This window comes from Plectropomus leopardus, chromosome 1, assembly GCF_026936395.1.
Source record: "Plectropomus leopardus strain MGB_pleo_1.0 chromosome 1, ASM2693639v1, whole genome shotgun sequence".
NCBI lineage: Eukaryota > Metazoa > Chordata > Actinopteri > Perciformes > Serranidae > Plectropomus > Plectropomus leopardus.
In genome coordinates, this window is record NC_142176.1 from 2,224,365 (window position 1) to 2,251,522 (window position 27,158).

Below are 27,158 nucleotides of genomic sequence, written 5' to 3' on the forward strand. Positions count from 1 at the left end.
AACCCGTCATTTTTTCCCCACAGCTTTATTTACCTAAAATATGTTCAAAATATTTCAGGCAAACAAGAACACATAAAGGCACAGACTATTGCAAAAACTGTGTAGAACATCAATTATACGTGTCCCTTGTCATAAGCAGCATTAGCTTTTTACTCTATTAAATGGATGTCACTCTGAATGTCCTCCTGAGCCCAAACTTTAAAACTTTTAATGAAAAAACAAAAGGAATTGTCAAATATTCATATTAAAAGGGCAAATCTGATTTGATTAATATAATTCTGAGTCAGACAGACTGTTTTGCAGAATTAACCATTGATGTTTGCTCACCTGAACTGCTCTTGACTCCGTTAGTCAGCCCTTTTCCGGGGTTGTAGCTCGACCTGGAGAGGTCATCGTCTTTGGAGCCCTGTCCGTCTGACAGACGGGACATACGGGAGCTCTTGTCTGCATCCTTCTTCTTCATTGAGGCACTGCGAGGAGATGGCGTCTGTTTGACGGGCATGGGCGACCTCTTGCGCCTGGCCGGGGATGCTGATTTGGTTTTCCCAGAAGTTTTCTTTAAGCCCTTAGCTTTTGGCTCTTTCTTGACTAAGCCGTTCTCCAAAGAGTCCGGGTCCACCATGCAAACGTCTGGCCGTGGGGGGTGCGGGTAGGGATCCATGAGGGGAGCAGGAGGAGGGTCGTGGCTCCTCCTAGAGGAATGGTGGCTGCCTCCTCCCGTGGCAGATGATTTATCAACAGGCATGTACTCTGCGTCCTCATCTGAGTCCATGTTGCCATCACCAGTGACCGAGGGGTATTCCTCAGTTCCTGGAGGCACGTCAGAGTCCGACTGCGAAGCTAAAGACTCGCTGACGGAGGTGGGCGGTGTGTCCTCCGTGGCCAGACCGAGCCCTGCCGACATGCCGCCAGTGTGGTGCAGAGAGCTGCTGTCCCTGCTGTGGGACTGGTGGTGATGAGGCTGCTTGTGAGCTCGTCTCTTCACTGACAGATCATGCTCATCGGCCTCCTGTGACTGGTCACTCCTGCGTCCTTGCTCCTCGTCTTCTTCGTCGCTGGACAGCTGACGCATACATGGGTTGATGAAGGAAGGCGAGAGGTCGTGTTTGGACTGCCTGTACTCGGAGGAGGAGTATCCAGGAGAGCTGCGGCTGGCGTACGAGGAAGTGGCTCCCATGGGCACGTCACCAAGATCCTGATCGCTGTCGTCGTCGTCATCCTGCCCTCCTCGGCTGCACTCCTCAGCGTAGAACGGCGAGCGGAACGGCTGATCAGTTGAAGAGAGTGACAGCGGGCGGGCAGGGTGCTCTGGTTCCATCTCACACTCCTCTTCAAACTCATCGTCATGACGGTAATGAGGAGGGGAGTCTCCAGGAACCATCCCCATCTGTGGCTTTGACATCTCCCACTCATAGGAGCTCCTGTAACCTGTTGCTCCCTCTCTGGGCTCCACCTTGGCCAGGCCTGATGATGCGCCGCCGACTGCTGCTGCTGTTCCAGCAGGGAGGGTGGAGCTTGTGCTGACTTCCATTGGTCCATTGACCGTGTCTGGCTTACTGGTCTGCAGAGGTGAAGGCATGTAAGAGCTGAGAACATCTGGGAGTACAGCCGCTGGCTTTTCGCTGGCAGCTGGAGCTACAGGCTTGTCCGAAAATGATAGGCTACCAGCCAGGCCGCTGGAAGGCGACCGTCGAGTCATCTCACGCATGTAAGCCTCCTCATCCTCCTCTTCGCTGCTGTCCGTTTCCTCAAAGTAATGCTTGCCTTCGATGTCAGGGCGTGGTGAGGAGGTGATGCCAAACAGAGCAGCGCTGGCTGCCTCTTTGTCCTTGGAGAACTCTGAAGATTGAGCGAACGGTCCTGCCGAGGCCCCAAACCCAACAGCCGTGTCCAGCTTGGACCCTTCAGACCAATCAGGCTTATAGAAACATTCAGATTGAGGGCCTTTGTCCATAACGCCACCTGATGAAGGCTCCTTCTTGTCTTCAGCAGAAGCAGCGGATGAAAGCGAAGGGAAGGATTTGACCTCCTCAAACGGACTAAGAGGTGAAAAGCGAGCTAAACTGGAGGTGGACTCAGCTGTGGTAGTAGCTGTGATCTGTTTTTCAGACACTTCTAAATAGTCGTCTTTGGCACCAGTGGAGCAGGAGAAGGGGGGATCCATGCCCAGTGAGTGTTCGTCTTTAAAGGAGGAGTACTCAAAGAGAGGCTCGGCAGGCGTCTCAAGCTCCTCTCCGAACTGACGGCTGGTGGAGAGGGAGCCAGAGGTGGAGGAGGAGTAGCTATAGGCCGAAGAGGAGGAGTACCCAGGCGCGGCGGTGGTCGTGTACTGGAAGCTTGTGTCCAGCGATCTCTTACTCAGAAGGTCTGGTGTCTTCTGTTTCTCAAAATCAGGATCAGCTCTGTCATTCTGGTAATAACTGTGCTCTGTTGATTTCACAGTTAAATCCTCTTTACCTTTGTCTGCGGTCTGACTTGATAAAAATGAGTCTTTCTCATCGCTTCCATACGAGTACTCAAACCCCGAGGAGTAGCTAGAGAAACCTGTAGCACCTAAATCCTTTGGCTTTGCACTGAAGGACAAGGAGTCGATCTTTGCTTTGTCTTCGTCCTTTGAGACCGAGCTCGAGCTGCTCGGCTTTCCTTGGCTGTTGTAACCGTATCCCGCCATCGAAACCATAAATTCAGGCCTGTTTGAGCCAAACATTTCAGTGATTGGACTTTTCACTTCCTTCTCAGACTTCTCTTTGGCACCTTTCTCCATATCAGAATCGACAGCACCTTCGTCGTCGTCCTCCTCCTCCTCCTCTTCATCCTCCTCATCCTCGTCGTCATCATCGACAACTTCATCATCATCGTAGTCCTCCTCATCCCTCGCAGTTAGTTTTCGCATATCGACCTCCAAACAGGCTCCTTTCTCAGTGTATCCTGTGGCAGCAGGTTTGCCTACATCTGTCACTGAAGGGTACATCTGGGGCTTTGTGTCAGTTGGACTTTTAAAAGACAAGTCTTTGTCTGATGATAAAGAAGTGGATGAGGCCTCGGGTCTATCAGCCACTGAAGGGAATCGGCTACCTGTGCTGTATTCGAATGTCTCCTTTCCTCTAACGTCTTCAGATGGAGGTATGGCAGATGTGCTCTTGGTGTCGAGCCACGATGAGGTGGAGGAGTCTTTACCATAAGAGGTGGTCTCCTTCTCTGACGTCTTCTCTGCGGACGTTACCAGAGACGACAGGGGCTCAGGTTTTTTAGCATCCTCCTCATCTTTTGCACTGTCTTTCTCTACATTATCCAAGGACTCCTGATGACTGTCCTTTTCAGCTTTATCCAAGGATTCCTGCTGATATGAATCAGAGTCAACTGAGCCGTAGATGTCGCTGTAAGAGAAGGTTTTGCCGTGCACGTATGGCGTGTCCTGCCTGATGTAGATGGCCTTCTCTTTTGGCTCCTTCTCCGGAAAGTTATAGAGACTGAAATGAACACTTTTTTCAGGCTCTTTTAAAGACGCATCTGTTTTATCTTCACTTTGATCTGTTGACCTCACCCCACTTGGGAAGTCATCATCCTTTTCATCTTCGTCGTCTACATCTGAGTACATCACTTGAGGTTTTGGCTTCTGCTCTGGGCTGAGGGACACCTGTATCTTGTCCAAGCCCTTGACTTCTGTGTCTGTCTTTTCAGATTTTGCCTCAGTGGCGAAGTCATCGTCCATGATTTTCGTTTCTGTCTTTTCAGACTTTGCGTCAAAGTCATCGTCCAAGAAGCACCCTTCTTTTGCCTCCATTAGCTTGGCCTTAACAGTAGGCTGTAGATCCTTTTTGCCGTAATAGTCATCCTCCTCCACCTCCTCATCGGATTCTTCAGAGTCTTCAGACGCAGTCTTGTCGCCTCCCATCCCGATGTAAGCAGTACTGTCTAAGATCGTGACAGATTTCTGGAAATCGGCTTTAACATTGATCGCTGCTTCATCCTTGTCTTCTGTCTTAAAGGGTTTCTCTTCAGTTGGAGAGTAGCCGCTGCTCGTAGGCACGGACTGTGTGGGTGAAGCCAGTTTCATTGTGCTGTCGTCTGGACTTGCACATCTTTCCTCACTCTCCTGCCTGGAGTGGGACTCTAAGTCTAACCCGGGGGAGAAAGATGGAGGGGGTGAAACAGGCTTTATGTCAGATCCAGTCTTGAGTCCTTCTGTGCGAAACTGGATTTCTTTGCCATCCTTTGTGGGAGAGAGCTGCGTGGTAGAGAAAAGAGGAGGAGGAGCAAATGTGGCAGAGGGGGATTTCTGTTTCTCCTGCTGCATCATAAAGGCTGCGTGTTCGTAGCCTTCTTGGAGTTTACCCAGAGGAATGTCAACGTTCGGAGTCTGGTCCTCATCTTCGTCTTCCTCGTCGTCTTCTTCGTCTTGGGCTGATTTCATCTTTGCATCAGCTTCCATCTCAGGGATGTGGGGCTGGAACTCATCAGAGGAAGGAGACTTGAAGCACTTGTCGTCCTCCAGAGAGGAGGTGGGTGAGATGGTTCCCGCTGAGTGGAGGTAGTCCTTCCCGTGGGCGGCCTCTGCGCGGGAGGGGATACTGTTCATGGTGTCGAGCATGAGAGAGTTCCTCCCAGCCTCCTCGGTCTGAGGTGCCGTCACAGAGGCTATCGACTGGTCCTCGGCTACAGACGTGGCAAAGGACGACAGCTTGTCATATTCTGTGATGGATGTTGCTGAGGAGATGTGCTCCTCTTCTGCAAGAGGAGCAGCAATGATGGCAGGATACGGGGCAAGCTCAGGCTCTTTGGGTTTGACGTCTGGCATGGCGGATGACTTCATCTCTTTTATACCGTGCATGGAATCAAAGGTACCAGGGACATCCGGGACGGAGACATCATAGGAGCCCACATCATAGCGCAGCTGTGGGATCCTATCCTCCGGTTCCTCATGGATCTCCTCGTCAGAGATAGTCTGCTCGGTCTCGGAGTAACCAGGGATGGTCTCGTCTTGGATGAAGGAGAATTGCTCCGAGGCAGAAGCTGCTACTTGCCCAGACAGGGCTGTGGTTGGTTTTTGCTCAGCTGGCTTGGTGTCCCACTCCTTCCCAGTTTTTTCCTTCTTCACCTCCTCTGTTTTATATTTCAGGACCTCATCGTCTTCTGTTCCTTCAAATTCGGCTTTTTCAATAACATCGCCCTCCTCCTCTGAGCTGTCACTCTTCTTTGATCGGTCTTTTATGTCGTCCTTTGTTGGGTATTTGTCATGTTTCTCCATTTTCTCCTCCTCATGCTTCTTCTCAAAGCTTGGTTCCTTCTGTACAGCGGCTGCAGATTGCACTGATGTAAAGCTGTCTTCTTCCTGTTTGACGGGGGATTTTGGTGAAGCGGATTTTATCTCAGCAGTTGAGGATGTGATTTTCTCATCAGGGAAAACTAAAGGACCCTTAGTATCAGAGATCACATCATTCTGGATTGGCTCACTCTTAAATTTGGACAGCTCTTCTTGTTTCAGAGCCTCAAAGTCCTCTGTGAGGTCCTCTGGGGAGGACACGATGGACCTGTCAGCCAAAGCTGCTGCTGCGATCTCCTCAGGGATGTTCTTTGGGACTGGCTTTTTCTCATTTGCTTCCTCTTTAACTGCCTTATTTTTGTCTGTCTTAGGCTTCGCCTGAGTCTTCGCCTTGTGCAGAGTTTTCCTTACTTCAGGTGTGAGCGGCTTCAGGTCGGGTTTGGTGATTTTTCTAAGCTCTGGTTTACTCTGATCTTTCTTTTTGTCCTCTTTTGCTTTGCTTTCTTTCTTCTCTTCCTTTCTTATGTTTTCATCCTTCTTTACCTTCTCTTTCTTAATTTCTTTTTTCTCTTTGTCTTTCTTTTCATCCATCTTGGATACCTTCTCTTGCTTGGCCATTTTTTCCTTTGATACTTTCTTTTTCTCTGTCTTGGCTGCCGCTGGGGCCACCTCGCTGTTTTTCTGTTGCTTGGTGGCTTTTAGACTTTCGCTTTTGGCTTTCTTCTCTTCTTTCTTTTCCATTTTGTTCTCTTTAGTGATTTCACTCTTGGACTCCTCCTCCTGCCCGCTAGTTTCTTTCTTTTTAGCGTGAGGTTTGGGTGAAGACTTGAGGCTCTCTCTGCTGTCAGTCCTTGATCTCATTTTTGTCTGTTTGATAATGGGAGGAGGTGCACCAGATGATATGTCTTTTTGGGTAGCCACTGGGTATCGCAGAAAGTCCAGGTGTTTCAGTTTCTCAAGGCCCTCAAAGATTTTATTCTGCGGTGCGTTTCCAGGGAAAAGCACCCTGACTATCTTTTCTGTTGGACGGTGAGGAATCCAAACAATGAGAGCGGTGACTGATGTCAAATAGGGGACAGATATTTCTCCCTCTTTTCCATTTGCCATCATAATCCCTGTCTTGGCTTTGCTGTTTCCAGCCCATTTCTGCATCAGAAACTGCATCTCTTTGCTCTCCTTTACAGGGTTTAAGACGTACATGTCTAACTTTCCCACACCAAGTTTGTGGAAAAGTGTGATGGGTTCAATGGTGTTGCTGACGACCCTGTGCAGAGGCTCCGGTGTGATGCCAAGCTTGCTGAGGTACTGCAGCGTAAGAGATGCTTCCTCTATGCTTCGCTTTACTTTCAGCGTGGACTCTGGCATCCGAAGCTTCTCTGGGACATTAAAAAACACAATCCCGAGCTCAGGAGAGATCAGATTCTTCATCCAGTCCCCGTTGCTGCTAGATCCAGATCCCTGGTTGCGCTCCTCCTCTTGCTCTGCGATCTTCCTCTGGAACAAACCATTGATGCCGGGCAGGTTGTCTGCACCGATATGAGTCAGCAGAACCGAGTCGATCCTGTCCAGGTGGCGAACCAGCTTCCAGAAGCAGGACTTGCGATCAGACCCTCCATCCACCAGGATGTTGAATCCGTTGACAGCAAACAGAGCTGAGTCTCCTCTGCCTCCAGGGAAGATGTAGCAGCAGGGTTTAGACAACTTCAGGAAACCTCCAGAGGTCGGCGGCTCGAGGAGGTCAAAGGACGACGGCACATCCACTGTCTCCGAGACATACTCGGTGAACTCTGTGACTCCGTCCATGTTGGGGAGGTGAGGTTCGGGGTTCAGGCGGTATTCAATTAGATTCTGGAGCGACTGTTGCTCCTGGCTTTGACCGAGGGAGCTCCAGCCCCCTTCTCCCTGACAGGAAACAGTGAGCCTGGACGGCTGCTCTGAAGAGACCCGGGTCAGGAGTTCAATCACCTGCAAACACAGAAACACCGAAAAACAACCTAAAACGTCTGTGTAAGATTTATAAAGTTGATCCATACGCTGTAAAGAGGATTTAGAGACAAAATGCACTTGGCTTACTTGAGAGTTTGAGATGATGTCGGAGAAGTGCTCCCAGGTGAAGGCTCCACCTTGCAGTAGGATGTCGCCTCCCTGCTCAGAGCTCTGGCCGCTCAGTATCAGCAACTTATTCCCCGAGCAGTCAGTGATCAGAGAGCGAATCTGGGGAGAGAACAGAATAACCAGCTATCACGATGGCCAACAGTAATGCTCTGTTATAATAAATTAACATCAGAACAAAGAGATTAAATGGTACTGCGCTGAAAATATGAAAAATGTTTTTGGATTTATTAAGTTTGAGCAATTTAGTTGGTTAATTTACACTTTCCAAAAGTTCACGTCATCCCGCGTGTATGAGCTGAGCAATACACTGAGCTGCAATATTTCATTTAATGTGAGTCATGGATATATTATGGGAAGTCTGCCGTGTTCATTCTTGTGAGAGCTGCTCATTGGCACATGAAGCGGAAAATGCATGTCAAAATATGACGTACGAGGTCCCCCACTGCATCAGTTTGGGACATTCAGGAACAACGTGTCAATTTTTAAAAAACTCATCGGTTTTCACAGGAAATGTACAGTTTCTGCTTGTTACATGCACACAGGTAAACACAACAGGTAAAACACTTCATTTTTAGGTTTAGGTTGATTTCCTCAGGATAAGGGGTAGGATTAAATAAATTCGTACTTCTTCCCCTTAATTTTCAGATATGTGTATCAAATCGTGATGTGTTGTTTACATTTTTCACGAATTCTTTGTAATGTATTTTTTTATTTCTGTCCACTGCTTTATGATTGTCTTTTTTTCTTTTGTACATTTTTTTTCACATGTTCAGAATAAACTACTATTACTGCTACTAATAATAACAATACTACACGAGGCAGAAATAATCTGAAAAGTAGGTCAGTTAACTCATTAAACCAGCAGTCAAAGGCTACACTACAGCTGACTAATATTCACATCTGAGTGGGTTTATTTACAACACAGAGTGTGTGTGTGTGTGTCTCACACTGACTGTTCTGTTAATCAAACGAGACGTGGACGTCTCAGTGGAGCTGAAGAGTGAACAGGAAGTGCTGCTCTGTTCTTCACCAGTGAAAACAAGTTTGACGCAGACTGACGCTGAAGTTTCAGACTGTCCCGAGACTCTTCAGTGAGCACTCTGAACATATGGTTTGGTTTTTTTGTCTGTGACTCACCTCTGAGGCGGCGGTCTCCTCTGTCGGGTTCACCAACACGGTTGTCTCGAGGACATCACTCTGATACTGGAGAATCCGCTGGCCTGCAGGACACAGACATAAAAAAACGTATGACTACACCGAACTATGACTGGACTACAGAGGTCTTCTGACGCTGCTGATATCACAGGATAAAATCCACAACTCTAAAACAAAGATACATTCACACAAAATAACTTTCATTTTCTTGCTGAAAGCCAGATGAAGATCGATATCATATTCATGTCTTAAAACAATGGAAGTAGTGCCAGAAGAAGACAAAAAATAGTTCCAGCATGTAACTCCTTGCCTGGAAAGCAGACAAATCTGCGACCCCGTGATATATTTGCTTTAACAGTTGCATCTAGTCCTGTTAAAACAGATTTACAGCCGCCCTGACCCACTTCAGGCCAATTACAATCGTTTATTGAATGTGTTTGATGTGACGACCAACAACCTGCAGACTTTTTTCTGCTTCACACAAAATACGTGATGCCATGACCATAGAAACATACTGAGCAGAGAACACTGTTTTGTTTTGTTGGTATTTTTTTTCTTTCATTTTTTTAGTGTTTTTCTCCTTATATTTCCTTTCCCTCCCTCCCCTACAACTGTGGGGAGCAATGGGAGGAGGTGGTTAATAAGGGTGTGAATCTTTCAGTATCTCATGATTCGATTTGATTTCGATTCTTGGGGTCACGATTCGATTCAGAATCAATTCTCAGTTCAAACGATTTCTGATTCAAAATTGATTCCCGATTCAAAATATAGGAGATGTAATTTCAGGTTTCACTCCAGTCTGTTTTACCAGTGGCATATTATGTTATGAAGGCAAAGTGTGTATTAAATTATGGAGGTTTTATTATGTATGAGCTTTTTTGTTGTAGAAAACCTTTCTCTTTGGGAATCAGAAAGTAAAAAAAAATAAACATTGTAATTATTATAGTTAAGAACTGGCCACAAAAAAAGTCCCATCTTTTTTTTTTTTTTTGCAGTTGTTTGTGTATCTCATTATCTGTGCCAGAGTTAACGTCCATATGAAGCCCTGCTGCTTGTTAGACTGTCTCCTGATTTACCCTTGTCTCATTATTATTATTGTTATTATTGTTGTCATTATTATTATTATTATTATTATTATTTTATAATAATAATAATTTTATTATTTTTTATTTATTTATTTATTTATTTATTTACTTACTTACTTACTTATTTACTTATTTACTTATTTTATTTTGTTTTATTTTATTTTATTTTTTTTCGGGGCTACCAGCGTTTATTCTAATGCAGGAAGCGCAGCCAATAACAGAGCGATAGATACAGCAGAATTGGACCAATCACAGCGCAGTTTGCGTCAGATGACGTAGGCATACGTAAGCGGATACAAAGCGTCGGCTCGTCTTCCGATTGGTGGACAAGATCAAAACAAACCTCTGACCTCTCCGAAGGAACTATGGGAAACCAATATGGCGTTTAGCATCGATGCTAATGTACTTTAATCATCGAAATATCGATAAAATACGGACGGAAGACACCCAGTATCGGATCTGTCATTATGGATTTATTGAACAAGGTCCCGTAAAAACAGCTGAGTTCCCGGGCTGGATACTGAGGCTGGAGCACCGGAGTTTCCCTCTGAGCGGCGCCGCCGGCAGCTTTCACCGGAGAAACAGTAAGACGATCCGACACACGGTCCCAAAATTATTACGACTTTTCTAAACGATACACATTTTAGATTGTTAAGAATAGACTATATCTAGTAAATATAGTCTATTGTCGATGTTTAGGTTTTTTTTAATCGTTTCTGAATCGTTAAAAACGAGAATTGAGATTCTTACGTGAATCGATTTTGTCCTCAAACCCTAAAGTTCATATTCCTCTTTTTTACCCACCTCAGTGTTGTTGTTTTTTCTTACTGAAATCATTTTTTTAACAAAGTATTAAACTTTAAAAGAGAAACAGAGATGATGGATAAGAGGAGCACCTGCTGGAGAGGCGAGTGAACGCAAACTTTTAGACCCAGCGTGATAAAAGATTAAGCTTCACTTTCATTGTGCCTGACGTTGTGCTTCTCCGTCTGTGCCCAGAGTACACTCTGCGCTCCGAGAGCGGTGCAGTGAACGACAGTATATATATTATATATTTTAGCAGCACTCCGAGTGAACAGTCCGGCTCCGAAATCATAATATCGTGGTGGCAGATGTTTTGATCATAATGAATGTGTGAGGAAACCCTAAAATTTTTTTTTTGGCACATTGAGCATCACGAGCTGAGTTCAATTATATTGCAGAGAAGGAAACATCTTTACGGCCGTTTTCTCCAACACTCAAAAACTCTATAACAATATTAGTAGACGTATTTTTGATTTTCAGAGCGACTGTCTCTGTGAACACTTCGAAAAGCCACTGGCTGGGTCGATAGTTTTATTTCTTTCTCAGTGGTTCATCTTCTTTCTGAAGAACGTGACGTCACAGGTTTGTCAGCAGCTGTCAGGTGTCAGTCAGATGATCATTAACATGTTTGCAGGCTGAAGTAGTTAAAAAAAACTCAGTTTAACTGAAGAAATCACAAAGCGTGAAGCAGAAGTGATGATTTAGACTCTGGACGTCTGTCAGATCTCTGAAGATGGATTTCTGTAAACTGAGCTGCTTATTGAAGGTGAAATTAGAGGAAAAACGATGAATATACGATAAGGCCAGCGTGGTATACTGACAGTACAACGCCCTCCGTCATCCGTCAACACGTTCACTCTGCACATTTGGCTGCGTGCACAAACATCCTCCTCTCTCTGCTCCCCTCTCATGTCTCCACTGAGCCCCCGACCAGTCTAATCCTGCAAATACGCTCTTTTCACATACAATCACAATAACGCACGAAAAAATATAATCCCTCAGCCGTGAGCCTCATTGGCTGTTGCTATGGTGACGCTTCTCCGGCTGTTGCTGCTAGCAGAGTTACACTGACCCAGTCTTGGCTGAGGGAGACGCATTGCAGCATTTCTGCGGGAGGGAGGGGGAGGGAGGGGGGGCTGCATGAGAGGATGCACGCAGCATCACAGCGTACAGGAGGTGAAGGCGAGTGCCAAAGCAGCAGCAGCGGCTTTATAAGCGTGCAGGCGTTTCATCAGAGGGTCTAAATTTAGACAGAGCCTCAAAGATGAGCCGTCACAGTGTTAATGTCTCCTCTCTGCAGGACGAGGACGCAAAGAAAAGACATAAAGGGACATTATTTAACAACCTGGACCCTTTATTCCCATGTTTCTGTGTCTAAAGGCGCGTTTCCACTGCATGGTACCAGCTCCACTCTACTCTACTCTACTGTACTCTACTCTACTCTACTCTACTGTACTCCACTGTACTCCACTCTACTGTACTCTACTCTACTCTACTCTACTCTACTCTACTCTACTGTACTCTACTCTACTCTACTCTACTCTACTCTACTCTACTCTACTCTACTCTACTCTACTGTACTCTTCTCTACTCTACTCTACTGTACTCTACTGTACTCGCCTTTTTTGGTTTTCCATTGGGAAAAAGTACCTGGTATCTGGTACCACCTTTTTTGGTACCTGCTCTCCTGGGGTTCCAAAAAAAAGCAGAGCGGGTACTACGAGGTACTTAAAGGTGACGTGGAAACTACGCAGACCACTGATTGGTCAGAGAGAAACGTCACTGCGTCATTGCGTCATCTATGCGCGTCACGCACAGAATACCCTGACCAGCACAAACCCATGCCCGCCATTTTTAAACAGCCAAACTGTTGCTGCAGCCGCAGTTTTGTGTCATTTTTTTTTCTTTCCCAAAATGGCGACCAGAAAGATCACGCCCCTTGCTGGTCGGTGAGCGTCTCAAGCGAGTGCGATGTGTGTGTAGCGTTGAAGATGATGTCACGGCTGTTTTGTGTTGCGTCGCTATGACGACCAGCTACATTGAGGTGGTACTATTTTTGAATGGAAAACGACCCTCAGGAAAGTACCTGATACCAAAGAGGAGGAGAGTCGAGGTACCATGTAGTAGAAACGTGCCGTGAGTGGTCAACAGCAACGTTTTTTTAAATTAGTCCAACATTGAGTAAAGAGAGCTACAGCCGACAAACCGTCTGCGTGTAACCTTCGGGAGCGACGGTGCACCGTCAACGTTCGTCCACTAAAAGCGTTTTTGTCAGTAGCTGTGTTTCCATTACAGATTTGTGCAAAACTTAAGCGATATTTTTGAAACTTTAAAACACAGTTGTAAGATGACTGCGTTTCCACTGGGTGATATAATGCGACCTCTCTCGTGCGATAACATTACAGTAACCATGGCGATGGATGTTCAAAATATTGGCAGGTTTATTTCTATTGCAGCCACTCATCAAAGCCGATCTAATATCGCCACGATTTCTTTGTCTAGTATGAGTGAAGAAGATCTCGGCCTCTTCCTCCGTCCGCACATGCTGAGTCATGTTTTGTAGGACGTCATGTGACTTTGTTGTATTTTTTTCTTCTTTGGGTTTAAAGGCGGTTTGCATCCATAAAATCACATTACTGCCACCAGCTGTTGCACATTATATGAGCTATAAAAGCAAAAAAAAAGGGTTTTCATTGCAGTTTTGCGAAATATGCCTTGTTCGAGTTTTTTTTTTCCGAAATTGTTTCCATTAGGCGTATTTTATATTCGCAATTTCAGTTTGTGCAATTTGAGGGTTATCAGAAATACGCCTATAGTGACAAAAAAACACTTTGAGTGGACGTAAAGTGTCAGATTACAATTACTGGAAGTGGTTTTATTGCAGTCTTTTTTTCGTGGCTGCTCTCAATACTGGACTAATTTTTTATTTTTAATCGTTGTTGCCATGAGTCACTTAAGCATAAAACCAACTTTAATATTCAGGATGTATGTGTCCGAGCACATAACTCCTGAATATCAGAGGGTAACGTCTGCGTCAGATACATAAAACACAGCTGTGGTGTCACTTTTGAACAGTTTTAACGGCATCACCGAGGAGTCAGAGGCAACAGCCGGCGTCAGATCAGCGGCGTTTCGGGAGTCAACACACCGGCTCGGTTTATAGCGGTTTTACCATCACGTTCTCCTCTGAAACGGCTTCACAATCTGAATTTGTTCAGCTGCTGATAAAACAAGCAGAGTGGAAGTGATGCGTTTTTCTCTCTGAACCCTCGAGACTGTTTGAGTGTAAAATAACACCAGCGGAGAGAAAATTTATGTTGTTCTCTGTGTGTTAACCCTTTCTTAACTGAGGAAACTGGCTTGATTTCTTTCAAAAACATGGGAAGAAGGCGACTAGCTACTTTACAAAAAATGGCCAAAAAATTAACAATATATTAGTAAAAAGTTGCAAGAAAATGACCTGGAAAAATGTTTTTTAATAAAAATTTTTAAAAAAAGAACAAACAAAAATATTAAGAAAGTGCTAAAAAGAATAAAAAAAAATTTGAGTCTCTTCCTGGTTCATACGTGTTAGTTTCTGTAACATTTTGCAGGTGAAGGCCCACAGAGAGACACAGAGAGGCCCCTGAGACTTTTGGGCCCCCGGTCCTTTTCCCAGCGGGCCCGTTCAATAACCCACCCATGCATATGCTTTGTTACTTTAGAAACATTGTTATGATACAAATGAAACGTGCAGATGTAACGTAAATATAACATAAATCTAAAATGTTGTAACTTAAAAGCAGCGTGGGAAAGAATAAAGCGTCCTCTGGTGCACAACATCATATTCAGGTTTTCTTCTGACTTGTTTTTTACTCTTGTGGAAAAAATGCCGGGACATTTTTACAAATTTCACACTTCTTACGCGTCATTCAGACAATCTCAAGGGAAATTATTTCTTTGAAGAACTCAGACATATGCACCTTATCGGGTGGAGTGATAATAAGACAGTATAAATGTGCCGTCGTCAGAAGAAAACACACTTTCTAATGATCATCTGGTATAAAAAGTGTCTAAATCAGGCTCCGCCCACCTCTGACAGCTTTATGTCAGCGAGGGCTCACTGACCTCACAGAGCCTCTAATTACCTGCATTCATCTTTATCTCATTTTCTCTTTTCTCTTTTAGAGCCTTTAACTGTGACAACGTCACGTCAGTCTGGGAGACAAAGAGCTGCTGGACAGAAGACAAAACCATTTCTACGACCTTCACCTCAAACCGCAGGAAAGAAGAACAGGTAGGAGCCTTTTTTCTGACTGTCACTCAGATATAAAGTTAAAATAACTTCAGCGCGTATACGTCATTAATGGAAAGACGTGCTGAATAGCTGACGTCCTCCGGCTGTGATATGGGTCTGAGCTGAGGGACGTTAACGACTAAAACACACTTTTTGCTGCAGGAAGGACAAAAAGTGTAGATTTGGGTTTTTTTTGTTGATCTTCACTGATTTTCACACATTATTTAAAATCGACCAGTTGCAAGTGAAGCAGTCTCACAGACTCGACACGACACGACACGACACGACACGACACGACACGACACGACACGACACGATACGTCGCAACACAACGCAACACAACACGACACAGCACGTCTGCTGACGTCTGAGACAAACTGTGCAAACTTGGACTGTTTTTGTTTTTCCTGCACAGACTGAGGCTGAAAACGTTTCAAACTAAACCAAAACTTTTTAAGTATCTTGGAGTGAGGAATATGTTTTTTTTCTACATAACCTTTAATAGTCAAGTTAGTCAAGTCATCTGCAGTAACAACAGGTGTACGTGTGTGTGTGTGTGTGTGTGTGTGTGTGTGTGTCCATACTAGAAACATCCCAAAATCCCAGAAATGTCCTGAAAGCCTAGAAATGTCCTAAAATCACAAAAACATCCTAAAATCTTAGAAATGTCCTAAAATCACAAAAACATCCTAAAAACACAGAAATGTCCTAAAATCCTAGAATCTTCCTAAAATTTGCAGCTGTGATCGGCCCCTGGCCTCGGGTTAGTGGGGCGTGTTAGATTGCGTCCGTACAGCTGGATGCCTGACTCATGTCCTGCAGCACACAGCCGTTATCATCCAGCTGATATCAGGGGAGCAGAACCGGTTTACTGCACGGACCATCGTCTCATCTCTGAGCCGCTGGAGTCACTTTATCCCTCAGAGCCAACGGGGCCCGCCGAGGGTCGTAATTTGACTCGCTCTCCTCCTCCTTCAGTTAATCCTCGGTTATTAGCGTGTTGTGTGGAGCCCGTGAAGAGCCTCGGCGGCGCAGACTGCGCTCTTGTCATCATCACAGGCTGAATGATGTGTGGGCGCACGAGTGTGCATGAGATTGTCCTTGGACAGCTTGAAATAGGAGCGAGGCGTTAATGACTCCTCAGACATGCAGAGCGCTCCAGCGTTTTGTCACAACACGAGGGGGGGGATTATGGGCCGCAATCTCGTCTACACACAAACATTACTTCAACTATAAAAAGCTGAAATAAAAGGCTCAAATTAAGTGACGCACCTGGGTTCATTTCTCAAACTATAGCAGTGATATCTGAGTTCTGCTCTTCAGTGCTTACTGACAGAAAAGCTGGCAGCAAATTCTTACGTTTCTTATGATTCTCAGGATTTTTTTGTAGTTATTTCTGGTCAGATGTTGTCTGACCCAAATCAGAAATACAGCCACAATCAGCTGATCCGTTAATGAGCTGAACACATTCAGTTTTCCTGTGCCGCGTTCACAAGCATTTTAACCTCATTTTAACCTCTGAAACCCGAGAACATTTCTTTGATTTCTCTGGAAAACATTCGGGGGAAAAAGTTGAGTAGCTTGGAAAGATTTGTCCCATAAATTGCAGAAAAATATTAAAGGTGAGAAAGAAATTTCCAGGCATCAGGGCTGCCTAGTTTCACTGTTTGATGGCAATTTTTTTTCTGACGGAAATGTCCTAAATCCTAGACACGTGTATGGGCCCCTGGCCTCCTGTCAAGAGGGTCGATCATCCTGCCAGACTGTAGAGATAATGGATGTATTTACCGTGATGAGAACAAACCTCAACTTTGAGGTAACAGATGCCACCACGGATTTTGCGACCTTTCGATCACTGCGCTCGATTTTAGCAGACTGACAGACTGAGTTGAGCAGTTTTTAAAGGTGTCGTTAGTTTCCAACTTAATTAGAGCGAGGAATGTGATTTCAGCGAAATAATGAACCTTGAGTACGAGATATTACGCCCACATGGACAGAAGCCCTCGAACTGCCCTGAAAAAAGGAAAATCTACAACTCCACCTTCACAAAAATGGATTAGAAAAGCTACTAAATGAGCCTCGTGGTTGTTTTGTAAGCTGCTGAGCTTTTAGTGTCCTATATGCACACACACACACACACACACACACACACACACACACACTCTCTGGTAAACGTGTTTCAGCGTTACAAAGTAAGATGCTGCAGAGGAGAAGCTCCCCTCTGTGCTCGAGGTGTCTGTCAGTGAGTGGGCGTTTTGAGCATTAAGGAGTAAACGGAAAGCAGAGCGAGCCTACACACTCGTGCCCCCGGTGCATGATGGGAAGCGACACATTTCCCGCCACGGCTTCACACGCTGGCACACCACCCGAGGCCGACAGACATGTCAGCTGTGTGTTTGTGTTTATTCGTGGACCGCATGGTGAAAGTAGAACATGTCCCATATATGTCACTCTCTGCTGAGGCCACACACACACACACACACGCACACACACACACACGCACGCACACACACACACGCACGCACGCACGCACGCACGCACACACACACGCGCACACACGCACACGCGCACACACACACGCACACACATGGCAGTTAAAAATACAGCGGGAAAAATGTGGCCTGCGGTTGGTTCAGCGTTTCGACCGTGGCCAGTTCCAGGCATTGGCAACGCCCCCCAAAATGCTTCACCGGCCCGACCAAAACCCAACATAACTATAATAATAATAACAACAACAATAATAGTAATAATAATAATGATAATAATAATAATGATAGCTTTATTTATAGAGCACCTTTTAAAACATAGACATCTTCAGCCCCGAAAAATTGAGTGGTTATTGTCACTAAAGCAAGGATACTTATCTTACCAATACATGTATTTAAGGACATTAATAGGATTTTAGGGCGTTTCTTGGATTTTAAAACATTTCTAAAGTTTTAGGACATTTCTCAGATTTTCGGACATTTCTCAGATTTTCGGACATTTCTCAGATTTTAGGACATTTCTCAGATTTTAGGACATTTTTAGGATTTTAAGAAGTTTCTCAGATTTTAGGACATTTCCAGGATTTTAAGACATTTATAAGATTTTAGCATGTTTTTAGGATTTTAGGACATCTCTAGTATTTAGGACATTAGTGTCTCAGCTAGGACCTCTGTCGGGGGTTGCGGGGGACTCTCCAATTTTCGTGCTGTTTATGCATTCTGGCACCTTATGGGTACTAAAAGGACAAAAACAATTCCCGGTGTGAATCACTTTATTTTTATAGTGAATTAGAAAATGTTTGGGGGGCCACCTGGCCCCCCATCTGGAGCCCAGATTCGGCCCGGGCTGCAAGTTGAGCACCACTGCCAAAGTGCATAAAAAGGCACAAAACTGAGCTTGTTTATCAAAAAAACTTTGGATAGAAACATGAAACAGTTCAGCATCCGCGCTTAAAGCAAACTCATATTACCCACCAGCATCTCTGACTGCCCCCCGTTCAAAGCGGTCTAGAAGTGGACCTGGTTTCTGCAGCTGAGATAACATCACGAGTACGTCACGCAGAAGCAAACCGACCGGATATTGTCACACAACATAACCATAAACGCAGCAAACTAAAGTGAGGGGTGATTTTAAAAGCTCCCCTCGTTTTTGGCCTCAGAAGCTCCGGAGAACAAATCCGTTGGTTGCTGATGTTTTTGGCAGGATGCTGCTCGTCGGGTTTCCAGCTGGCAGCAGCTTTTGTCTGTAATCTGGTTAATTTGAGTGGCAGCGTGATAAACGATGCCCGGTCTTTATAACGAAGCATTAAGCTGCCTTCGTAACGACGGTCAGACTCGTCCGGAGAGTTTATTAATCACAGCGGGAGAAGCTGAACGTGAAGACAATGAGTGGAGTTATTGGCTCTCTTTGGCCACACTATGATTAACCCTTTAACAGACATTGCAACCGCACGCGTGACATTTTTGTGATCAAACAGCCGTAACTAAAAACAAAACCTAATTTTATAGAGTCAATTCAATCAGTCATCAGTCAATACTCGTCAATTCTATTTTTATTATATTAAATGGACTATTTGTGTTTTCCCTGCTATACATTTAAACGGATTTTGTTACCAGATTGATTACTAGAAAGATTATTCCATTATTATTCCATTTATTTTATTTGTTTATTTTTTTTGCATTTATTTTATTTGTTTATTTTTTTTGCATTTATTTTATTTGTTTTTTCTGTGTTTATTTTATGTATTTATTTTGTTTGTTTATTTTTTATAGTTACTTTCATTTTCAGATTTGGAACATTGACAGTTAGTTTTTGCCATATATTTTATATGGATTTTATTTCTATTATATATACCTATTTAGTTTTGTTTATTTATTTTATATCTTTATTGTATAAAGTCACTTTTATTTTCAGATTTTTTTTCTAAATAAATTGAGCCATTTTGCTAAGATATTCTTCAATCTATAATGTTGTATAATTTTCTTGCAAGGGCATTTCTTAATGTGACTGTTAAAGGGTTAAAACCACATGAAAAGTACATATGATTACTGTTAGTTATAGCAGAACTCTAACACAGTCATATTTGATCAGATTAGGGCTGGGTGATGATATAATATTGTGATATTTTAAGGCTATATTGCGATACATGATATATATCACAGTATTTGTCCTTTAATGTCCTTTAAACTAACGTTAACAGCTAAAATACAGAATTATTAAATGAACTGCAGGTTTTAGTGGTAACTTTCTCAAACCGCGCTAACAAGGAGGAAACAGCGACTAACTGAAGCAGAAAGATGTTTGTTTGATCGATCAGTGTTTCAGTAAATCTTTGTTTCCTGTCCGGATTCATCAATTAACTCCTCGTCCTTCCGTCAGACTGCACACAGCACATAAACGAGTGAAGTGCGCCGGAGCACCGCTGTAACGGCAGGAAATGAAACATTAAAGTGAGTTATGACTGCAGCCACAGGAACAGAGGTGCGTGTACAGAAAGTACTGCGGTGTCGTTTTCCTCAGAGGGACGTTACTGTGGCATACAGGTGATTTGTACACACGTGTATTAACTGTGCTGCGGCTTTCAGGTGAGTCCTGAGGGAAATTATCAGAGAATTAAAATCTGTGGTGCAGCAGCACTTCACAGAATTGAACCAGCTGATAACTCGTTATAAAAAACTCCTTATTAAAGCTCCTCAAAGCAGCTGCAGATAGATGCAGTTTATGTACAGATAATGAAAGATAATGGTAATTAATGACCTCAAAGTGCTGTATGTATTTTCAGAAACCCATCAGTAACTCCAGGCTGCTGGAGACGAACGCTGCCTTCATGTGCTCCTCAGAAATATTGTTTTTACGAGTTACGAGCACATGAACGGCCCGCCGAAGTCGTGATTACTCGTGGGGAAACTGGGAAATTTCAGTGATACCAGAGTTGACCGATTTGCGACGTTTGCGTGACGTTTCAGGGCAGCAGAAATGGAGGAAAGCATTGAAACGGTGTCAAAAATTGAGGGTAAAAAATTATATATTTGGTTATTTTGTTCCAAGCAGCTTTCATTTACTTTTAGTAGTTGCCCATTTTAGTATCATAACCATACCATAAAGCATGCCAAGCAAGTATACTAACATTAATAAAAACGTTATTTTTGTACAAACATGGCAGCAAAAGTCAATATTTGGTCAGTCGTAAGAATTTTTTTATTAATTCACGTGTTAAATATTAGTTTTTGATGTAAAGTGTAATATGCTATTAATGTTAGTTGCTTAATTAAATATATACATAATAATATCTATAATATTATAAACCTTGATTAAATATAAAAAGATATAAAATATAATGTAAAAAATATATAAAAAATAACATAATACATAAAGTTATAAATAAACTGGAATCAGTTATACCTCTCTTGTTGTAACGCTCTTAGTATTAAAATGCAACCCATCCAATTTACAATATTTCACTCCAAAGCTCGTGAACATAACAAAGATTTTCCAGACTCAGAAAATCCGACCTTCTGACATCACACGAACGCAGCATAACTCCAGGATAAGCATCATTTTGGGACTTTGCCCTCATTTAATTTCTTTAGGTAATTTAGTTTAAGAAGTGTTTTACTCACGTGGAAGTGTCGCTCAAATATACGGAGTATCAAGTGTGAATTACTTTAAATGGTAAATGAAGGGATGTAAATAATGTCTGAAAGTTAAATAACTTCCTGTGAGCTTTTATTTTGGTGGTCCCTTTTCCTTTTTTGATCTTATTAGACTTTTATTTTGACGCCTCCTCCTGACAGGAACAGGATGTTGAAACAGAAAAGTTTGAGTGGGAAACGCTCTGCAGCGTCCGACTCTTGTTTTTGTATATTTCGGAATATTTATCTGCTGCTGTGTGAGTTTATGTATTTCATGATGATGTGCAGCGATAAATATTTCAATAATTCAACAATCAGCCGAAACCTAAACGTCGCTGAAAGGATTTGCAGTAACGTAACAGTGATAGTTGTTTGTTTGTTTGTTTGTTTGTTTGTTTCGTGTGTGTGAAACAGGCGTCCACCGGACGCGGGCTACGTGTGGGACATGTCCCTGCGCACTTTTTTTTTTATAACCTTTCAGTTCATTCGTAAACATGTCGTACCTCATTTTTCCGAGCGGTCCTGAAACGCACCATGAGTAGGCGGCGTACACGCGCTGTCTTGTTGTGATCACGTGACTAAAATACCACAAAAAATGTTCAGCAAACCGACCAGCAAGAAGCCAAAAACCTTCTTCAAAACAACCGTGTGAGCTGAGTCAGCTGTTTCCTAAATGTTCGCTATTCGTGATTTTTGCTGAGATTTTGCAGCGATGTGACGCGGCGTCCTCAGAAAGCTGCTTTCTTAAATAACTCGTGTTTAACAATTTCCTGATTGAACATTACACACAAACAAAAACAAAACAAAAAGAAAAGGTCTAACTTGAGGTGATGTTTAAGGATGAAAATTATTGAAAACATCTTTTTTGAAACTTTTGAAAACATCGGTACGCTTCGCCGGTTCGCTACAGCGAAGGTTTTTGGAAGTAAAAGTCCGTCTTGCAGTTTTGTTTTTTGTTGTTTGTTTCTTTTTTGACTCTTTGAAAGACGTGAACCTGTGGAGGAAAATATGCACGATGCAACAACATTGTTGAACATCACGATATTTCGTTTTGAAAATATCACAGTTTTACGTGTGAGAAATAAACTGATAGTGAAGTGTACTCAGATCTAGAGCTGCAACAATTTATTAGTTAACTGAGAGAAAAATTAAGGTCCAGTGTTTCGGGTTTCGGGGCGTCTGTTGGCAGAAGTGGAATTAATTATTCATTTCTCCGTTTTCATTTGTATATAACTGCCTGAAAACAAGAATCCGTGTGTCCGCAGCGATCCTAAAGTCTTAATGTCTCATTCTTTGTAGTCCCGTTTGTCATTTCAATACACAACCAATCTTCAGTTTTGTTTTGAAATTTGGTTTTAATGAGATTATTTTGCAGTCAGATAAATATTGTTGTGAGCAATGTATGATTCTGCACTTTAAACTTTAAAGGGTTAAGACTTCAAAAACACACTGACTTTGGGATGAGCGAACTGGACGTCCTGATACTGATTTCCAGGTTTAAGGGCTCTATAGTGCATTTTTTGGGGACTATTTTCAGCGGCGGATTAATCCACATTTGGTGCTTCAGTGATTATTTGGGGCAGCAGGATGGCGTGTGTGTGTGTGTGTGTGTGTGTGTGTGTGTGTGTGTGTGTGTGTGTGTGTGTGTGTGTGTGTGTGTGTGTGTGTGTGTGTGTAGGCAGGCAGGCTAGTGTTAAAATAAGCTACAGTGTGTGTGTTCATGGTGATGAAGGAGCATGTCACAAAGTGACAGTGTGGCTCACTGATGTGCTTTTAATAGTTTTTGGGCGACACTGGTGTTCGAGGCACGGAGGAAAAAAGAGGAGCGTTTGAAAATCGCTCTGACTCATTTTGTACGAGCATCAAAGCACGTTTCTGCAGACTCATCCGTAGGAGTGGAAATTAGTCTGCTCTTATTTTAGACAGTTTTCTGTGTGTAGCTGAGCATTGAAAGCTCCACAAGGACGTTTTGGCTCTGCCACAACAGAAATGGAGGATGCACCCTCACTACACCTGTTTTTAACCCTTTGAAACATCGATTGTACCTGAAAAATTACCTGAAATTCAGCAAAAATAAATACATTAAAAAATAAAAATTGAATTAACAAAGAACATAAAAAAACCTACACAAACAATATAAATAAATAAAAATTATAATTAATTAATTAACATATAGTTTAATGGTTAGGAATTATAATAATTATAGTAACAATTATTAATATAGTTTGTCTTTATGTTTCCCTATTTTTTATCATTATCTTCCCATAATTTCTCTCTCTCTAAACAAAATTTTGTGTCATTTTAATTTCCCTAATTTTTCGCATTTCTTACAAAGTTCCTTTTTTTTAAAGAAATCTTTTGCCTTTTAAGCTATGTTCATAAAAATCAAACCAATTTTAATTTTTTTCAGAGGTTTAAATGCTAATGAAAAGTGTCTGAGTGCAGCACAAGAAAACAGATGTCGACCCAATAATATAATAGAATTATTTTAATAATAACACCTGTAAATATAGTTTTCTGGACAATTTTCCTTTATCTTATTATTATCTTCTAATAATTTTATCATCCCTAATTTTTTTTGCAATTCTCGAAACGTTTCTTGTCAAATCTCTCTTTGCTTTTTAGCCATGTTATTAAAACAAATCAGTGCAGCACAAGAAAAGTGATGTCTGATCCTGGTGTTAAAGGGTTAGCAGTGTTTGTTTGTTTGTTTGTTTGTTTGTTTGTTTGTTGGTTTTTAAGAATCAGTTCTGATTCAGAGCATCACTCTGGAGCAGTGAATGTAACACGAGTCGGTCGTGAACCACACCTCCACCGAAGCAGCATAAACGAGATCATCCTTGTTGCTGGGCGTCCCGATACTGCACGCTCCACCCTGCCTGATCCCGCTGAGCTCAGCACTCTGCCTCACCCACCCTGAGGCATTGTGGGAGTTCACAAGCACACTACAGGGTGGTGTGTATGTGTGTGTGTGTGTGTGTGTGTGTGTGTGTGTGTGTGTGTGTGTGTGTGTGTGTGTGTGTGTGTGTGTGTGTGTGTGTGTGTGTGTGTGTGTGTGTGTGTGTGTGTGTGTGTGTGTGTGTGTGTGTGTGTGTGTGTGTGTGTGTGTGTGTGTGTGTGTGTGTGTGGGAGCAGGCTGTATGGACAGTGTGTTTGTTTGCAGGATCTGATGATACAAAGAACACAATCTGATCTGGTTCAGTCGGCTTTAGACGTTATGAAACGAGCTCCTTCACAGAAACACGATGACAGATGAGCTGAGCCGCTCGGCCGCGTCCTGCTGCTCTCGCCGAACGTTAAAGTGCTTCGGTCTGTGAAAGACGAAGCCGACTCAAGGACGTTTCAAAGGCGGCTCCCAGTAGGAATAATAAACCACTGGTGGGGTAAACTGGGTGATCTGGTTGGTGTTTGGCAGTTTATCGATATAACGTAAATATCGTGACATGAGTCTCTGTATCGTCTCAGATTTTGAATATCGTAGATCGTGTTGTCTTTTTCCTGAATTTAAATATAAAAATATGTCATTTTCTGTACTTAAAAAGAAAACCAGCTCTCACAGATACATTTTCTTAGCTAATTTGGACAAAACAGACGACAACAAAGCCGTCGTCATTATTTACCAATTTTCTGAAGTCGCCAGACTGCTCGTTGTGTAAATTAGGGCGATATAGCTTTTAAATAATATCACGATATTTTTAGGCTATATCACAATACACGATGTATATCTCGATATTTTGAAATCTCCTCTTAAAGAACTGTAAACTACTAAAATAAGCTACTACATGTATAAATGAACTACAGCAACAAATAAAAGCTTCTGCCATAAAAAATTAAATAAACTACTGTTATAATAAAGTTAAATAAACTACTGTTAAAATAAAGTTAAATAAAATACTGTTATAGTAAAGTTAAATAAAATACAGTTATAGTTAAATTGTTATAATTAAATAAAATAACTTCGGCCTGTGAACGATGAAGCCGACTCGAGGACGTTTCAAAGGCGGCTCCCAGTAGGAACAATAAACCGCTGTTTGGGTTAACTGGGTGATCTGGTTGGTGTTTGGCAGTTTATCGATTTTATGTAAATATCATGACATGAAACTCGATATCGTCTCAGATTTTGGGTATCGTGATATTGTTGTTATAGTGTTTCAACCACAAAGCCATCGTCATTATTTACCAATTTTCTGAACTCACCAGCCTGTTGTAGCTTTTTAATATTTGCCGTCATATCCACATTTCTGCTGATTATTTATGAAAAATCGAATTGTGTAAATTAGGGCTTTAAAATAATATCATGATATTTTTAGGTTATTTCGCAATATACAATATATATCTTGATATTTTGAAAGTACTGTAAACTACAAAAATACAAAATTTATAAATGAAGTACAGTTCCAAATAAATTGAAATTATAGTTTAGTTATATATAATTTTAATTTAAATTTTATTTTCATATTTTACATTGACTTATTAACTTTTTACAATGCATTAGAGGAAAATGTTTTTTCTTTTCTTAATAAATTGCTGCATTTTGTTAACTTGATAATTTTGTATAATTTTTCGTGATGGTATTTCTTAGTGTGACGGTTAAAGGGTTAACCCGCAGACAAACATTAAATCTCCATCATGCAACTAAAACATAAATACCGTCTTCCGTCTTGCGTGCTTCAGGATCAAAACATCTGTCCGCTGTCTGTGTGTCCCTTTCTATTTTTGGGACATTTTTTGTCTGCTGTGTTGCATAACTGCGGGGTTATTCAGAGGCTGCAGTCTGATCCCGGCAGGTTTCACCTGAACCGACGAGCCGAGTCTCCGGCCTGATGACCGGAGACTCGGCTCAGCAGACAACGAGTCTCAGCTGTTGCCTTCAGGTCAGAAGATGTTTTTTTTTCTCCATCTTAAAAATCAGGTCACCCAAATTTACTGAACTGAACTGAGAGCAGCGAGCGTGCCGACAAATGAGCGTAAAGTGTGAACATGAGTCACAGAGGCTGTTTACAGCGAGGCTGAGGGCCGACACTACGCTCACCTCCACGCTGTCGCCGGCGCCGCCGTCATGTGTGATGACAAGACGACACAAAACGCTCTGACTTTAACTAAAGATGCAGAGGTCGGTCTTATTTTGGGGGTTTTAAGCCTTCGAAACCAGAAATCACTTTTCTTGTGCTGCATTCAGACGCCTTTTACAAGTAACCAAACCTCTGAGACCTGAGCTCATTGGTTTGATTTCTTACAAAAATATAGGAGGAAAAAAGCAATCAGCCCCTTGCATGAAATGTCCTGCAAAGACAAGAAAAAAAACCCTCAAAATTACCTTTTTTTCCAAAAAAAAAAGAGACAGAGAATCATTAGAAAATTATAAAATAACTCTGGAAAATGTCAAGAAAATTATAATTATATATTCAAATTTGGGTTGCAGAAAAATATGTTATTTTTAGCATTTATATATTTTTATTTTACCACTTTTTCACGTCATTTCCTGTTTTGGTGCTATTTTAATATTCTTGTAGAATTTTACTGTTTTTTTGCTATTTTGGGGGTAATTTTTTGTTCAGTAACTCATTGCCTTTTTTCCATGTTTTTATTAGAAATCAAGTCAATTTGCAGATGTAGGGACTGTGCTTTATTTATAAGAGTAGGGGTAGCGAGGGTGTGACTTTTTGGGGTTTTTTTTAGGGTTTTTTGTTTGTTATATGAAGGCCCTCCTAACACTACAGATATGTTTCTTTGAGCCTCCCTGAGTGACCGGGGTAAATTGCACGACCCTCCCTTTAACATAAATAATCATATTTCACTTTCAGCTGTGATAAATGATGTGATTTTGGAGATGTTTAAAGACGTGTTTTAAAAGCTATTTGCAGGCTTTGGGATTCTGAGGATATTTAAAATGAATACAAAATACAGCCATTTACAAAACACAAGCCCCGCCCCCAGTGCTTAAAAATGATTTGACATCCCTCCCCCTCCCATAAATCCATAAATAACAAACAGTCCCTAAGTAAATGTTATTTCCATCCATGATGCTTTAAAGCATTTTATTTTGCATTTCCAAGAATATAAATTTACAAAAAAACATTTTTTGTCTTACTTTTATATAACATTTGCTTAGGGACTGTTAGTTATTTATGAGAGGAGTTGATGCAAGGGTGGTAAGGCATGTCAAAAAAATTAGGCACCAAGGGGGATGTGTTTTTTGGAGTTTTTTAGCTTAAGGGGAGGAGCATTTGGGGAATTTTGTTTTATAAAATGTTGGTTTTGTTTCTTTGAAAAGTTTGGTGACCTTTTTTTTCATTATTCAAGAAAAATAAATAAGAATGGCCAAAATTACATTGTTTATT

The 27,158-nt window shown here is 42.3% G+C and overlaps 1 protein-coding gene and 1 long non-coding RNA gene across 2 annotated transcripts in view; one reads left to right on the forward strand and one right to left on the reverse strand.

The window, feature by feature from the left end:
* The window catches only part of map1aa (microtubule-associated protein 1Aa), a 57,206-nt gene that overhangs the window by 6,886 nt on the left and 23,162 nt on the right, over positions 1-27,158 (reverse strand). The window contains exons 3-5 of the mRNA XM_088079233.1: positions 8,516-8,598; positions 7,337-7,477; positions 328-7,228 (exon numbers count right to left, since the gene is read on the reverse strand). Of these exons, the coding sequence (XP_087935359.1) occupies positions 328-7,228; positions 7,337-7,477; positions 8,516-8,598 (7,125 nt within the window). The remainder of the gene's footprint in view (positions 1-327; positions 7,229-7,336; positions 7,478-8,515; positions 8,599-27,158) is intronic.
* LOC148190330 (uncharacterized) overlaps positions 9,785-27,158 on the forward strand; it is a 40,244-nt gene continuing 22,870 nt past the window's right edge. Inside the window, exons 1-2 of the long non-coding RNA XR_015777036.1 lie at positions 9,785-10,202; positions 14,590-14,698. This is a non-coding gene — a long non-coding RNA (uncharacterized LOC148190330). The remainder of the gene's footprint in view (positions 10,203-14,589; positions 14,699-27,158) is intronic.